The sequence below is a fragment of the Rousettus aegyptiacus genome, unplaced genomic scaffold, assembly GCF_014176215.1.
Source record: "Rousettus aegyptiacus isolate mRouAeg1 unplaced genomic scaffold, mRouAeg1.p scaffold_m13_p_1, whole genome shotgun sequence".
Classification (NCBI taxonomy): domain Eukaryota; kingdom Metazoa; phylum Chordata; class Mammalia; order Chiroptera; family Pteropodidae; genus Rousettus; species Rousettus aegyptiacus.
The window spans coordinates 35,534,330-35,549,865 of NW_023416284.1; the positions used below are offsets into that span (position 1 = coordinate 35,534,330).

The 15,536-nt window shown below is 33.9% G+C and overlaps 1 protein-coding gene across 2 annotated transcripts in view; it reads right to left on the reverse strand.

Annotated features, from left to right (window-relative positions):
* Window positions 1-15,536, reverse strand: part of NDC1 (NDC1 transmembrane nucleoporin) — a 44,351-nt gene that overhangs the window by 16,428 nt on the left and 12,387 nt on the right. Inside the window, exons 7-13 of one of the 2 annotated variants that reach the window (XM_036234254.1) lie at window positions 10,830-10,881; window positions 8,972-9,107; window positions 8,077-8,169; window positions 6,493-6,574; window positions 4,494-4,652; window positions 1,994-2,236; window positions 1,779-1,891 (exon numbers count right to left, since the gene is read on the reverse strand). In XM_036234254.1, coding sequence (XP_036090147.1) covers window positions 1,779-1,891; window positions 1,994-2,236; window positions 4,494-4,652; window positions 6,493-6,574; window positions 8,077-8,169; window positions 8,972-9,107; window positions 10,830-10,881 — 878 coding nt within the window. Of the gene's footprint in view, window positions 1-1,778; window positions 1,892-1,993; window positions 2,240-4,493; window positions 4,653-6,492; window positions 6,575-8,076; window positions 8,170-8,971; window positions 9,108-10,829; window positions 10,882-15,536 lie in introns of both variants that reach the window. The other variant, XM_016120415.2, reaches the window with a different exon arrangement.

Here is a 15,536-nt window from a genome sequence, read left to right on the forward strand (position 1 = left end):
AAGGGCTCCATGTCCTTCACATTTCTAGTGTAACAGTTTGTTCTCAGTTTGATTCTCATGCTACTTAGCAGGAGCATCTGACATTCACATCTCCTTGAAACGCTTTTTTCTCTTGATTCTCTTCTCACCTCGATGGTCTTCCTCCTCAGCTCCCGGATCTTTAGTCATTGGAAGGCCCCATTTCTTGTATCTCTTTTCTTATCTACACTCCCCAAGAGTTTTCATGGAGTCTTGTAATTTTAAATACTGTCTACACTGATGACTTCCAAATTTATATTTCTAACCGAGAATTTTTCCCTACACTCCAGATATACGTCTAATTTCTTATTCAGTATTTTCACTCAGTTGTCTAATAAGTATCTCAAAATTGACATTTTTAAAATTAAATTCTAGATTTCCCTACCTCTCCTCTATCAAATCCCATCTTCCAGAATCATCAGCAAAATGCAGCTCAATAAACTGCAATTAATGTAGGGAGGAGGCAAAAGAATTACAAATGTTAAATCAAGCTACTTTCAGAGACTACAATATGTTGATCAGCCCTGCAGCCAGGCCAGGAAGGATACCTGCAGAACAACGGAAGATTTCTACTGGGACTGCTAGCACCTGTGAAGGGCAAACAGGAACAACAGAGTCTTTAAGTGGCACCCTACACAAAATAAAATCACTCTCTATGGCTAAAACCATGGGGAACCTATAGATTAAAGGCTGGGAACTACCAGCAGGCCTTTTGCTCTACATATTCTTACCTTTTCACCCTATGTACTCTTCTTCCCCTTTCTCATTGTACGTCCATATCAAAGGAAATGGGTTAACTAAGTCTTTTAAACTACAACTCACAGGAAATAAATAATGCTATATAAACTGAATTCCCCAAGCACTCAGGGTCCCTCTCTCAACTCTCTCTCTTGGTATTCTTTGTCTCTCACTGTCCTCATCTCTCTTAGTCCCTCTTACTCTCTGCTTCTGAGAGGAGACTACACTCTGTGGAGTGTTATCTCTTTTCTAATAAACTTTCCTTTTGACTCTTAACTTTGGTGTGTGTTGAATTCTTTCTACCAAAGGACCCTCCTCTTCTCTTAGTAGAAGGCTTGGTCTCCCCCACACTCAGGGAAATTTGCCCTGTCCTTTATCACAACTGTATTATTTTGGATCCCTGGGCCAAAAACTTTAGTCAATAATGACTCTCTGTTTCACATGACAACCAAACCATAAGCAAATCCTATTGCAACTATCTTCAAAACATATCCAGACCATGATCACATCTATGGTTTCCACAACCACTCTGGTCATTTAGATAGCACCATCTTACACTAGATTACTTCAATAGCTTTACTACTGTCTCTCTATTTCTATTCCTGCTCTCTGAGAGAAAGAGCAGATAGAGAAAGCAGCACTTTCAAAATCTAAGGTTACATCATCCATTCTTATGGGCAAAACCACACAGTGGCTTTCCATCTCACTCAGAGGAAATGTCAGTCTTTACAACACTAACGGGCTCGATGAGCTCTGGGTACCTGTTACTCCTCTTACCTCATCACCCACCTACCACTTTCCCCTCACTCACTTTGCTACAGCCACGCTAGTGTTCTCACATGCTCCTCACACAAACCACACATAGCTCAAAACCAGTAAAATACTGACAATTTCATATGGGTCAACTGAATACATGAAGCATCAGAAAAAGACCTATTTATTCCTGATGGCTTACTCATGTGAGATCCTTGATGCTTTCAATATTACATGCAAATATAAATCCTAAAACCATACCATCCTACCTGTTCACGTTTATTCTGAATCCATGAATAAATCACACTGGGTTGTCTCACTGCCTTACCCTCAGTACTAATAGTGGTAGATAGAGGACTAGAAAATTCAGTTATTTGCTGATCTATAAAAAAAAACAAACAACAACAAAAAAAAGGTGAAAACTTAGGCAAGCTGATTCTCTGCAACTATGATTTTCAAATTTTAGAAAATAAACAATCCTCACCAGAAGCTGAAGTCCATAGTCTTGGCCCTCTTCTTATTAGGTGAGGACTTTGAGGTGACCCATAGCAGGTGTTTATATCAAAAATTCCAGCCATCCGATTCATTACACTAGAGCCCAATGGGGTTCCAAGGGGACTTGCAACATCAGGTGTACATAATTTTGAGGAAAACAGTGATGTCTTAACTAAAGGTGGCACTGAAGGCTGAGTCATCTGGCTAGATTTGGGTGTATGAAGAGAAGTTTCTTCTGAAAAAAAACAAATTCAGGACTGAAAGGACAATCTGATCCAAACAGGCCAGCATGGGGTGTCTCAAATTTTATACATCTCAATTTTTTGTTTAATGCATTTACCCAATGCTCAGTAGGTTGTTTCCATTTACGTTTATATTTCAAGAGCCAGCTTTTACTGCTGCAACTCAGTGACCATTCACAGAGCTTTAAACATCCTTCTCCTCCACAAATATCCTTATCTTCAAAGTCAGTTTCTCTAACTCTAAGCTGTTTTGAATAAACTCATCAATTTATATTTTATTTTTATATGGCAACAACTTCAATTATTGCATTAGAATCTTTCTAGAGTTATCACATGCTCCTACTGTAACTATTACTTGGTTAAACATAACCAAGTTCATACTGTGAAAATGGACAAATAGAGAGTGCTAACCTTATCTCATTTTCCCCAGGGTTCTTTCAAGTTATCGGAAATCATCCCAAAGACTAATTTTCCCAGAATATCTACACAACTGACCTTACATATCTGATCTGTAAACATCTTCTTGACAAATTATAACTACCAATTTACTTAGAGCCTATTGTATGAAAACAAAGGAACATTTTTCCTGCCACTCCAATACAAAGCACAAAGACAAATAAATTACACTAATATTCTATATTCTTAATAAAACCGCCATAAGACATTATACATTTAAAGTATCATATCTTCATTATATGACATTTTAAGGGTTAGTGGCAATTACAAATCTTTGAATAATCAATTTAAAAATTAAGACTAGGGTTTTTAAGTTTTGCAATAATTCCTCAAAATTAAAGGCCAATTTTGTCTCTGTGATAGGATATGACAATTTAAAATAATGAAAAACTCATTTGGTCAGACCCATGATCCCTCCATCCCAAGATTACAATGAACTTTGTAATGTGCTAATTTGATATAATTAGTCTATTCAATCTATTCAAAATTCTCTAATGGTTCTATATCCCTATGGGATAAAATCTAAACTCCTTTTTAGATCATAAAAGTCCTCCTTTTATTATCAAACATCATCTTATCCATTCAGGCTCCTTTCTGACAGATTTACTTTCAGTGGTTACAGTGTCATCATTTGTGTGTCTCCCACTAAATGGTTAGTTCCAAGAACATTTTCGTAATCTTTGACTCCCTTGATTCCAGCACATTGCTTGGTATGTAAGAGGCATTCAGTAACTGTTTGTTGAATAAATAAATGCTAATCTGAAAGTTGATAACATCTGAAACGCTCTAGAATCTTTTAACCTGACATTCGTGAACTTATTTCGATCATTTTCAATTATAATATTTGTTTTTAGTATATGGTCACTCCAGAGTAATGAAGGCAAAAACACAGATGTGTTTGCTTTGGCCCATATAGGGATTTTTAAAATACCAAGATTAGTTGTCAACATTGAAAAAGGGGAAGACTTCGCATAAAACTTTTTTTAGATTTCAGGCTTCTCTCTTTAAAAAATAAAAAATAAAGGAAGAAAGAAAAAAAAAAGACCACAAGTTCAGATACTGGGTCCAAATTCCCTCACGGGAACACACACTAAAGATAACCCATAGCTTTCCCCTTTAGATAAAACCTGTGCTCTCCGGCTTGCTACCATCCTCACCTAGCCAGTTTTGCCCATTTTCATGAAATGCCTGGCTCCTAAAGGCATCTAAATATTAAGTGCTTTATCAGTCTTACACTTCATAGGCATTTTCTACTTAAGGGATTTGGTGAAAGAGCATTAGTTCCTCCACTGTATTTCTTCCTGTCAATTTTCATCTTTCAAACTGAAGGAGTGCTAACATTATATTAGGCTATCTTCTAACAATGAATGTGATGCTCCCACCCCCAAATCACTCAGTCATTTTAGTTGCTCTTCTCTGGACAGTGTCTAACAACTTTTCATCTCTGGGGCACAGCAATAAGAACAGCATCCAATATTATCTGTAAAGATTTACTAGGCTTTGTATTTAGAGTAAGCTAAAGTCTTCTATTTGGTGACCAACAGTTATTTAGCCTTTTTAACACCACCACCATCCTGGAGTTAATATTTTTCAATCTACAATGATATCTAGGTCTTCTACAATGATACCCAAGTCTTTTTCTTGGTTCAATACAATAGCCCATATATTGGATTTTCCCCAAAATTATATATCTCACATTCATATACATTTCTTTATATTAACTATACTGTCATCTTACTCAAGAAGTAAAATGCAATTGCTTTCCCTACTCTTAGTAGTACAAAGAGTTACCTGGAGAATTCGATTTCTTAGGTTCCATTGAGTATGATGAAGACATTACCCTCCCATTCGTAGCAGCAGCTTCTTGGTAGAGAACTAGTTTCTGAGTCATATCATTTAAAAGATTCAAACACTCCTTTGAAATGGCTGTCCAATTGTGGGGATGTCCACCTAAGGAACAAACATCAGGTTTTAAATGTAGATCATCATACAGTCTCCTCTCAAAATGGGGAGAAAAATCAATAAGAAATACTGCATTACACTTTGCATCAGGGCCCACTTTTCTCGCTTCAGGACGGGGACTTATACTCATGCCATCTAATACACAGCAGGAGTTCAATAAATATTTGGATGAAATAATTTTCCCAAAAGTCTACAAGCAAAAAGTTTCTATTTTACCATAAAAAGCCTCCCTAACCAATCCCCAAAACAAAGCCAAACACTTGAGCATAGCTTGAATAAAAAGCCCAAGGTTACTTTACTACCTCAGTATTAAACGGATTGAAGACTAAGACAATGAACACTAGCAGGTCTAATGAGATGCACTCCATGGCCCCCAATGACCTCTAAACTGCTGTGTCTGATCCACTGTGCTCTTACACTTTTATTTGTATAATAGTCTCTATTTGCTATTACATCTGTAGGAATCACACATTATTTGGTAATGATCATACTTTATACCTGGAGACTTTATATATCTCATTTTTTAAACTACTGTGATCCACACTCTTATTCCCTCACTTCTCATTATGTTTTCTAAGACTTTTATCTCCTAGAGCTGTTATGTAAAAATCAACCATGTTCCACTATGTGTTGACACTAGCAGAGGAGTCTACTAAAACTGGTTTCCCCATTCTGGGTGCCAAATAATCATTCTTTCTTTACTTAGATCCCTCATTAAACATTTCCCCCATTTACAAGTCAAGAGGAATACCACTTAAACTGCAAATAAATAGAACACTTCATCAGTAGGCCCCAGGATGTTTTGTACTGCTATGACTCCGTACCACTGGGGAATTAAAGAATGGTCCCATTAATTTTAATATGCCCCAGAATGCAAGTTCATTGGTTGGGAACATATCACCCTTTTATAGTTTACTTGGCTATCTGGTGAAAATATTTAATGCATAGAAAATTCCTAAGTGAACCTAAGTCTGATAGAAAAGTATTGCTACAGCTATTCCCCAGAGCATTAGCTCTGAATTTTCCATGCTACTAAAAAGGGAGTGGTTCCCATCATTTATATTATAACTGGATTTTATTTCCATGCAACATTTAACTACAGAGGTTTATTTTATAATCTAGGAATTGGCAAGTTTAGCAAATAATGAAGAGCTGAGTAGAGAGTAGCTATTCCAGTTCTCTGTTCCCCACTGGTGCCTACGGCTGGGATGCTTTCTCTCTAGGAATACAGCAGAGCAGTGGTACAATTACAGTCTTGAAGAGTTTGGCAAGTAACAGTGAAGAAGTGTTTCGGAGTTGCCAAGAGCATCCTTGAGTCACCATCAAATCTAGTTTCTATCTACTATTTTTTTAAGGGAAGCAGGATAGCATTGCAGGAGGACAGAGGTCTGCACTTGGAGTTAAATGATAGAATTTATTTCAACTCTGATATTTTATTTAAGCCACTTAATCTCTCTGAGACTTAGGTCCCCCATCTAGAGATTATAATACCTAATTTTTAAGACCCCTTGTAACATTAAAACTTCTAGGATTCTTAAACTGTGATTTCCTGCTTTAAAACTATCAATCTACCTTATTATAATTTCTTCAGGTTAAAGGAACAAGAGGGCTGAAGGAAATAATATAAAAACTTAAAAATACTCTTCCAGATGACATAACATCTAACCACAACAATATAAACACTTAGTTTGATAAGATTTAAATCAAAACTTCAATTAATAGACTCACTCATATGTAATATTTTATTAATTTTATCTATCTCACAAAAACTTAGGTAGAACACGCTATGCACACACATGCCTAATCAGGTCTATTACTTTAGCAATACCTGGTTGGCTAAGGCTAAAAACTTCCTGTCTTCGTGAAGGAGAATACTGAGAAAGTAACATCAGGTCCTGCAAGGCCAAATACTGAAAGAAAAAAAATTTATTTAATATTTTTAAATCTTTATATAAAATCCTATTTATTAACTGGGCTCAGCATTATATATCTAAGGGGAAATTAGTTGAAATTTTCCATGAAGAAAATAACTTTTAACCTTCCTTTTTAGACTTACAGAACTTTCCTGCCCGTACCCAGGAAAGGCGACTCTACTATAGGCTCCAGCTACAAGAAACTACAGAACTCTCACTTCTTTCCCTCCTCTGTAGTGGGAAACTTAAACATCACTTCCTCCTAGAACTTTCCTGGCCTCTCCTGCACTAACATACACTCACTCATAAAGTTTTCAACAGTGGCACTTAACATTATTTATTATAATTGCCTGTTTACTTATCTCATCTGGTTCCACCTACCAAACTGTAAGGCAGAAACAAAGCTGTGCTACCATATTCAAATGCAATGCCTGGCCATATAGTAGACATGCAACTGTACTTTTTTTTACTGAAAAATCTTCATTTTGTTTCCTGGAAAACCTCTTTACTCATCATCCAAGACATCAACCTCTCTGTGAACCTTTCTTATATGGGTCCCAAGTAGAATAAGTGGTCCCCACTGTATTTACCATAATAAATTTGCATTATTTTGTGCACTTGCCTGTGCTACATCTTATTCATCATTATCCCCTAAGTAACTAGCAGTGACTAACACCTGTCCAGTAAATAAAGATCTGTGAAATAACCAAATGAATTATGTTTTGGTTTATCTATTAAATTGGTCATAATTGACATTTAAAAAAGTAATCAGAGCTTCAATGATTCATATTCTTATTAGTTTATAACTTTTCCAGAGTACAAGTGAAACTATAGATTCTAACTATTTTGGTTCTTTTTTAAGTACTATGATGAGCTCTTACTAAGATCACATATATTGTAAATCTACTCCAAAATTTCAAAATACAATTTAAGTCAAAACAATTTATTCTCACTTAGTTTGATTTTTAAATGTATTGTAACTTCTTTAAACTCTTTTCATTAAAATCTGTTTTAGGATCATAATCATTATTCATATTTTGAGAGAGTTCATGAATGTCTCTACACACCACCAAACATTACCTCTGATTACAAAAGCTAACAATACTACATGACTACAGATATATGTCTTGATCCAGTAATAAAAATATAAAAACCAACATTGCTTGTTTTGCTACCATGAGGAGTTTATGAAAAGCTAATGCATATAACTGGATATCATCATATTTCATGCTTGGAAATATTTTTAAATCTCTTCTAAATACAGAATTAGCTTGGCTTGTATATATACACTGCAATAAATACTTGTACTTTAGTCACTTGGAAAAAAACTGAAAAGTAAATAGCATTCAATGTAGCATATAGGTAATTTTTATAATACCAGTACTATTCTAAGCCCTTGAAAATTTTATCTAAATACCTAAATAAGCTAGATATTAAATTTCTCCATAAGATAAGTCAGAGATGACTATGAACAGATATAAAATAAACAGTTCTGGTACCTTTATGATGAGGGGAGTATTGCTATTTAAAACTTTTGGGAGGCATTCATCTGACTCTTCTGCAAATGGTGGTTGAACGGGGAACAGATGAGCCTATCGAATATAATACAAAGACTATAAAAATGATTATTTTCATGACTTGATTACATTTGGCAAGTACTAAATGAATTTATTATAAAGGGAGACAATATTACCAAACTAACATCTTTAGTGTTCTTTGCAAAAATAGGTTATTTTAAAGTTATATATATTCAAACATAATACTTTCTAAAATGTTACTCTCCCTATTTTATTACATCTCTGGATTCAATAGAAACAAAGTTTATTTTATTTAATTAATTTTTTTGAAACAAATTTTAGAAACAAAGATCCTTAGAAGGATATAAACCTAGAGAGATGGTAAAATGAAACAGAATCACTCACTGCCCAAGATAAACACTTGGATGATAAAGACAATGTAATCAATCCCCATTCATTTAAATATATTTCTTCAATATTAATTTTTTAAATTTCATTCAAATAATATTGTATTGCCTTATTAATATTTTAAATATAAAGCAAATATAAATAATTTTTAAATTCAAGCCCACCTACTACGTAGTCAATAGAGAAATGGAAAGCTTTAGTGAATTAGACTATAGATAGTAAGTAGTACCGATAGTAGTCCATTCAGTTTAGTTTCCAATAATTAAGAATACCAACACTGTTCCTCATTTAAAAAAAAAAACATAAATGATGGTTACAAATGATACATCTCTAATGAAGTCTCAGAAGAGACTGAAACTCATTTTACCAAAATAGTTTTGCGTATAATATCATGTTGATCAGTGTTCTACTAAAGGTAAACCTATACACTCCAAAGCACAAAAGTATTAACAAAAAACTCAATACTAACCTCTGTGGCATAGATTTTGAAGAGTATCCATGAGATGTACCAAGTCATCAGAAGAAAGACACCACATAACCAGACATGATAGAGTAATGAGAGATTCAAGAGGCCACTCATAGTGTCAAGAGGCCTATGAAATTGCCTATGAAAGCAGAAATTACTATTTAATCCTAAGGGAAAAATACATTCTAAGCATTTAAAGAGTTGAGACTCAACACTGAGAAAAAAAATAAATTCTATTTGTAAATAATAATGGTGACAGACTCCTCTCATTTTGATCCCTAGAGTACTTTCCCTAATACCTTCTAATGAGGTACATAAGGGAGCTTAAAGGGAACAGTAGACCTAAACTGGCACTCAGTTTCTCATGTTCCAAGAACGAGCCACACCTACAAGTATACCCCTGCAGGCTAAGTATAATTCTATTATTATTGCTTGATAGTTTGATACTTAAAACTCATTCAACATGACTAGCACCTCTCTTGACCAGATTTCACCTGTGTCTGTATATCCTATAAACAGTTTCACAGTAGTTAAAAGCACATAGTTCTACCTAAAAATAACAATCTTTATTTTTAAAATAACTTAAGAAACTGTTAGAATGATAAATAAAACAAATGCTATCTTACCAAAACCTTGATTAAGTCAATTAATAAAGCCATCATAATTACAATCACACAAGGAGCAATTGTAAAAACAGAATTTGAACCTCTGACTCTGCCAGTGATGTGTCGTGATTACATAAATCTCTTGACCTATCTCATTCTCAGTTTCCTCATCCATATAATAGAGGCATAATCTCTATTCTACCTCTTAGGGCTATTATGAGATTTAAAACACCTTATGTTAGGAGTGCCCAGCATAGTACTTGACATTTATTTGTGAAGTGGGAAAAAGAGGGTGTGATAAATGGAGTTATTTTCAGCTTTTAAGTAAACATTTACTGAGGTACTAGCATACATTAAGGACAGAAAATCAGGCACTTTGCCATACAAACAAAACATGAAAAAAAAAAGGTATGTTAAATGTCTATCAAATATCATCAGTATTTTTCTCTTTCCATTTGATCCAGTTTAAAATCTGGGCTAACATAATTAATGACCCATGCATTTGGTTTCATATCTAGTAATTAAGCAGAAGATAAAACAAAGATTTACCTAGGAACTTTTAAAAGTTAGAAATTGAATATACACTGTAGAAACTATAACATCTCAGAGACACCTATATATGCCAATATTCCCACTCCCCAAAACTGGTATTAGTGAAGTCCATGTATGATAGAAAAAAATCTCACAGTGGAATAACTAATTATTAAAAGAACAAACACTAATACAGAAATTTAGATTTACCCGCCAAGTAAAGATTAAGGTTTTATCTATGTGCAAAGTGCATGGGGAATAACTAGAATACACCCCGGTGCTGCCATTTGATTGTCACTTATGATCTCCTCTTGGTCACATGACCCTGCTTAATTCTGGTTTCCTCATAGGCAAAAATAAGAATAATGCTACAGCACTACAGTTGTCTAGCCCCACATAGCACAGAATGATTATTGAAAAGAAAAATGAGGCATGTCCATGCAACTAAAGTACACCCTTTTACATAATATAAAAGCTATATCTAACAAAATGTGAATTATCATTGTTTATTTCTAGGAGAGTAACTGAGTAGAGACAAAGGCAAAATATACCCTTTTATATACCATTGGAATTTTAAATTATGTGAATTATGTGTATTCAAAAATGAATACAGTTTTTAAAGATCTTAAAGGCTACACCAAACAAAACATCTGGAAAGAAGCAAACATCTAAAAGAATGAAAACATTTACAAGAGTTAAAATTAGACTTTTCATAGAGCACTTACTCATCTATCTGAAGGTCCATAGCAGTACTAATCCAAGCTTTAGGAATATAACCTGAGGGGGAAAGAATACAACAGTATGAACATAAAAAATTAATAAAGCAAACCTTAATCATGCTTTGGAATATGGGATTGATGAGACAGCCAAGTAGACACCAAGACCTCAGTCAAAATGCTAGACTGATTAGGAATGGGCAAGTAAAAAGAATAATTTCTCAATACAAGAAGTCCTTGCTTTGTAGTTCTGATATGTACATATTTCAGTTATCATGGTTTGGTTACTAAACCAATCCCCAACAACACAACTGAAATTTGAGTTACCAAAGCACGGTAACTGTGAGCAACTGAATATAGTATTCTAGATTTCAGTACACAAATCAGTATGTAGATAACAGATGTACGCCACGATCTGTAACCAATCACCTATCTTTTTTGAAAGTCCATTGGTGATTGAAGGATTGCAAGAAAATAATATGAATAATTATATGCCAACAAATTAGACAACCTGGAAGAAATGTTTAAATCTCTAGAAATATACACTCTTCCAAGACTGAATCAAGAAGAAACAGAAAATCTGAGCAGATGGATAACTACTAACAAATCAAATCAGTAATCAAAAAACCCCCAACAGACAGAGGCTTAGATCAGATGTCTTCACAGGTGAATTTTACCACACATTCAATAAAGAATTAATACCTATCCTTTGCAAACTATTCCAAAAAAATGAAGAGGAGAGAAGGCTCCTAAACTCATTTTACGAGGCCAGCATTACCCTGATACCAAAACCAGACAAAGACACTGCAAAAAAAAAAAAAAAGAAAAAAGAAAATTATAAGTCAACATCCCGAATGAACACAAATACAAAAATTCTCAACAAAGTATCAGCAAATCAAATTCAGCAATACATTAAAAAGATCATACACATGATCAAGTGGGATTTATTCCTGGCATACAAAGTTGGTTCAATATCAGCAAATCAATTAGCATGATATAGTACATAAACAAAATGAAAGATAAAATGATATGATCATATCAATAGATGCAGAAAAGGCATTTGACAAAATCCAAATCCGTTTATAATAAAAACTCTCAGCAAAGTGGGAATAGAGAGAATATATCTCAACATAATAAAGGCCATATATGACGAACCCACAGCTAACATCATACTCAACGGAGAAAAGCTAAAAAGCTTTTTCTTAAGATCAGGCATAAGACAAAGATGTCTACTTTCACCACTTTTATTCAACATAGTATTGGAAGCCCTAGCCACAGAAGTTAGACAAAGAAAAGAAATCAAAAACATCAAAATGGAAAGGAAAAAGTAAAACTGTCACTATTGTAGATGACAAGATACTATATAGAGAGAACCCTAAAGATTCCACCAAAACACTGTTAGAACTAATAAATGAATTCAGAAGAGTAGCAGGATACAAAATTAATATTCAAAAATCGATTGCATTTTTCTACACATGTAACAAACTACCAGAAAGAGAAATGAAGAAAACAATCCCATTTATAATTGAATCAAAAAGAATCAAATACCTAAGAATAAACTTAACCAAGCTGGTAAAAGACCTGTACTTGGAAAACTATGAGACATCGAAGAAAGAAAATAAAGATACAAATAAATGGAAATATATACTGTGCTCATGGATAAGGAAGAATTAACACGTTAAAATGTCCATACAACCCAAAGCAATGTACAAATTAATGCAATTTTATTCAAAATTCCAACAGCATTTTTTACAAAGCTAGAACAAATAATTCTAAAATTTATATGAAACCACAAAAGGCCCCAAATAGGCAATCTTGAGAAAGGAGAACAAAGTTGAAGGTATCACCATACTTAATATCAAACTATACTGCAAGGATAAATAGTAAAACAGCATGGTACTGGCATAAAAAGAGACACATAGGTCAATGGAACAGAACAGAGCCCAGAAATAAATGAACACTTACGTGGCCAATTAACCTACGACAAAGGAGACAAAAATATACAATGGGGTGAAGGCAATCTCTTCAATAAATGGTATGGGGAAAATTGGGTAGATACATGCAAAAAAAAAAAAATTAAACTAGACCACTTTCTCACACCATTTACCAAAATAAACTCAAAATGAATTAAAGAGTCACAGGGATATAAAGTACAGTACAGGGAATAGTCAATACTATAGTAACTATGCATGGAGACAAGTGTTTACTGGACTTCTGGGGGAAGAATCACTTTGTAATTTACATAATTGTCTAACCACTATGTTATACACCTGAAACTAATATAATACTGAATGTCAACTGTAACTGAAAAATTAAAATGCCTAAAAGCCAAAAATAAATATTTTTCAAATTTTTCAAATTAAAATTGAAAGGAAAAAAAATGGATTAAAGACTTAAATGTCAGACACGAAACCATAAAACTCCTAAGAGAAAACATAAGTAGTAGATTTTACACTGCTCTTAGCAATATTTTTTGGAACCATCTCCTTGGACAAGGGAAACAAAAGAAAAAATAAACAAATGGGACCATGTCAAACTAGAAAGTTACTGCACAGGAAAAGAAACCATCAATCAACAAAACGAAAAGACAACCTACTGAATGGGAGAAGATATTGCCAATGATACATCTGATAAGGGGTTAACATCCAAAATATATAAGGAACTCATACCACCAAAAAAACAAAAAATCTAATTAAAAAATAGGCAGAGTTCCTGAACAGACATTTCTCCAAAAAGGACATAGGGATGGTCGACAGGCATATGAAAAAGTGTTCGACATCACAGTCATCAGAGACATACAAATTAAAACCAAAATGAGATATTATCTCACACCTGTCAATACATTCAATAAATCAACAAACAATAAGTGTTGGCGAGGATGTGAAGAAAAGAGAACCCTTGTGCATTGTAAACTGGTGCAGCTACTATAGAAATCGGTATAGATAGAGGTCCCTTAAAAAATTATGAGTAGAACTACCACAGGACCCAGCAACTCTACTTCTGGGTATGTATCTGAAGAAATCCAAAACATTAATTCAAAAAGACATATGCACACTCCTATGTTCACTGCAGCATTATTTACAATTGCCAATATATGGAAGAAACCTAAGTGTCTATCAATAGACAAATAAATACAAATATATATATAATGGAACATTACTCGGCCATAAATAGAATGAAATTTTGCCATTTGTGACAACATGGATGGACCTAGAGGGTATTATGCTAAGTGGAGAAAGACAAAATACCATGATTTCACTTATATATGGCCTCTAAAAATTAAACAAACAAACAAACTGATAGATATAGAGAACAAACTGATGGTTGCCAGATGGGATGGGGGTTAGCAGGGTGGGAGAAAAAAGTGAAAGGGATTAAGAAGTACAAATTGCCAGTTACAAAAACAGTCACACGGATGTAAAGTACAGCATGGGAAATATAGTCAATAACATTGTAATAACTATGGATGACATCAGGTAGGTAATAGACTTATATAGGTGACCATTTCATAAGGTATATAAATATCTAATCACTACGTCGTACACCTAAGACTAATATAATACTGTATATGAACTGTGATTGGAAAATAAATATGAAAAAGAAAGAAAAAAAGTCTGTTGGTGATTGGACACTCACATCAGTTACTCAGTTCGGCACAGACAACAAAGCATGTAGTTGTGTTGCCTCCTTGTCTGCCATGATAAACCCACATAACATTTTATAAAAATGAATAAATTAAAAGAGGAAACTGGCCAAAAAAAGACCAAAGTGCTACAAAGAAAAGTGGTAACACTGGAAATAAAATCTGAAGGGAACATAAATGGAGTCAATGAAGAAATAGCTGCCCATGGAAATGTTGACTTGGCTGCTATGTCAGCCCAATGTATGACTACAGGCACACCTCTGAGATAGTACAGTTTGGTTCCAGAGTAACACAACAGAGTACTGCAACAGAGTGGTAATCATTTTGCTGGTGGAAGGTCTTGTCTTTAATTTGCAAAAAACACAACATCTGTGAAGTTCAATGAAGCACAGTAAAATGAGGCATGCCTATATGGGGGAACAGCCAGGCTAATTGTAGTAGGTTAATACAACAAAATGTTAACATTAGAATGACAATTTTTAAAAATTGCTATTTTAAAAAATATGATTATATAAACTACAACTGAAAAAAGCACACAACAAATGGCTTATACACAGTGAGAACAATTTTGTAAAATTATTCATAGAAAAAATTTGGATCAGAAAAAGTTATAGTCTGAAAACAACATGTAGAGTTTTGGATTTTATTTATATTATTATGTGTTGCTACTGAAATTAATATTTTCCATTCAACTTGTACTGTGAATTATATTTAAAAAGCTGTATTTTTATACTTATATTCATATTAATAAATTCTGCAATTTATTCTATGTATTGCTAATTCCCCTAGCAATAGACTATTGCTATTGTATTAGTACTAAGTTATAAACTTATAAAATGGAGTGTGCTATTTCCAGAGTAATGACCAAATCCCATACAATATTTTCCTTTTTTTAAAGAATATGTTTTATTGTTGTTAAAAAACACATACAATTTATCATCTTAACCATTAAGTGGGCATATGTGCCTTGTGCAACAGATCTCCAGAGCTTTTTCCTCTTGCAAAATTGAAACTCTGTACCCATTGAACAACTCCGCTTTTCTCCCTCCTAGCAGTCCCCGACAACCAGCATT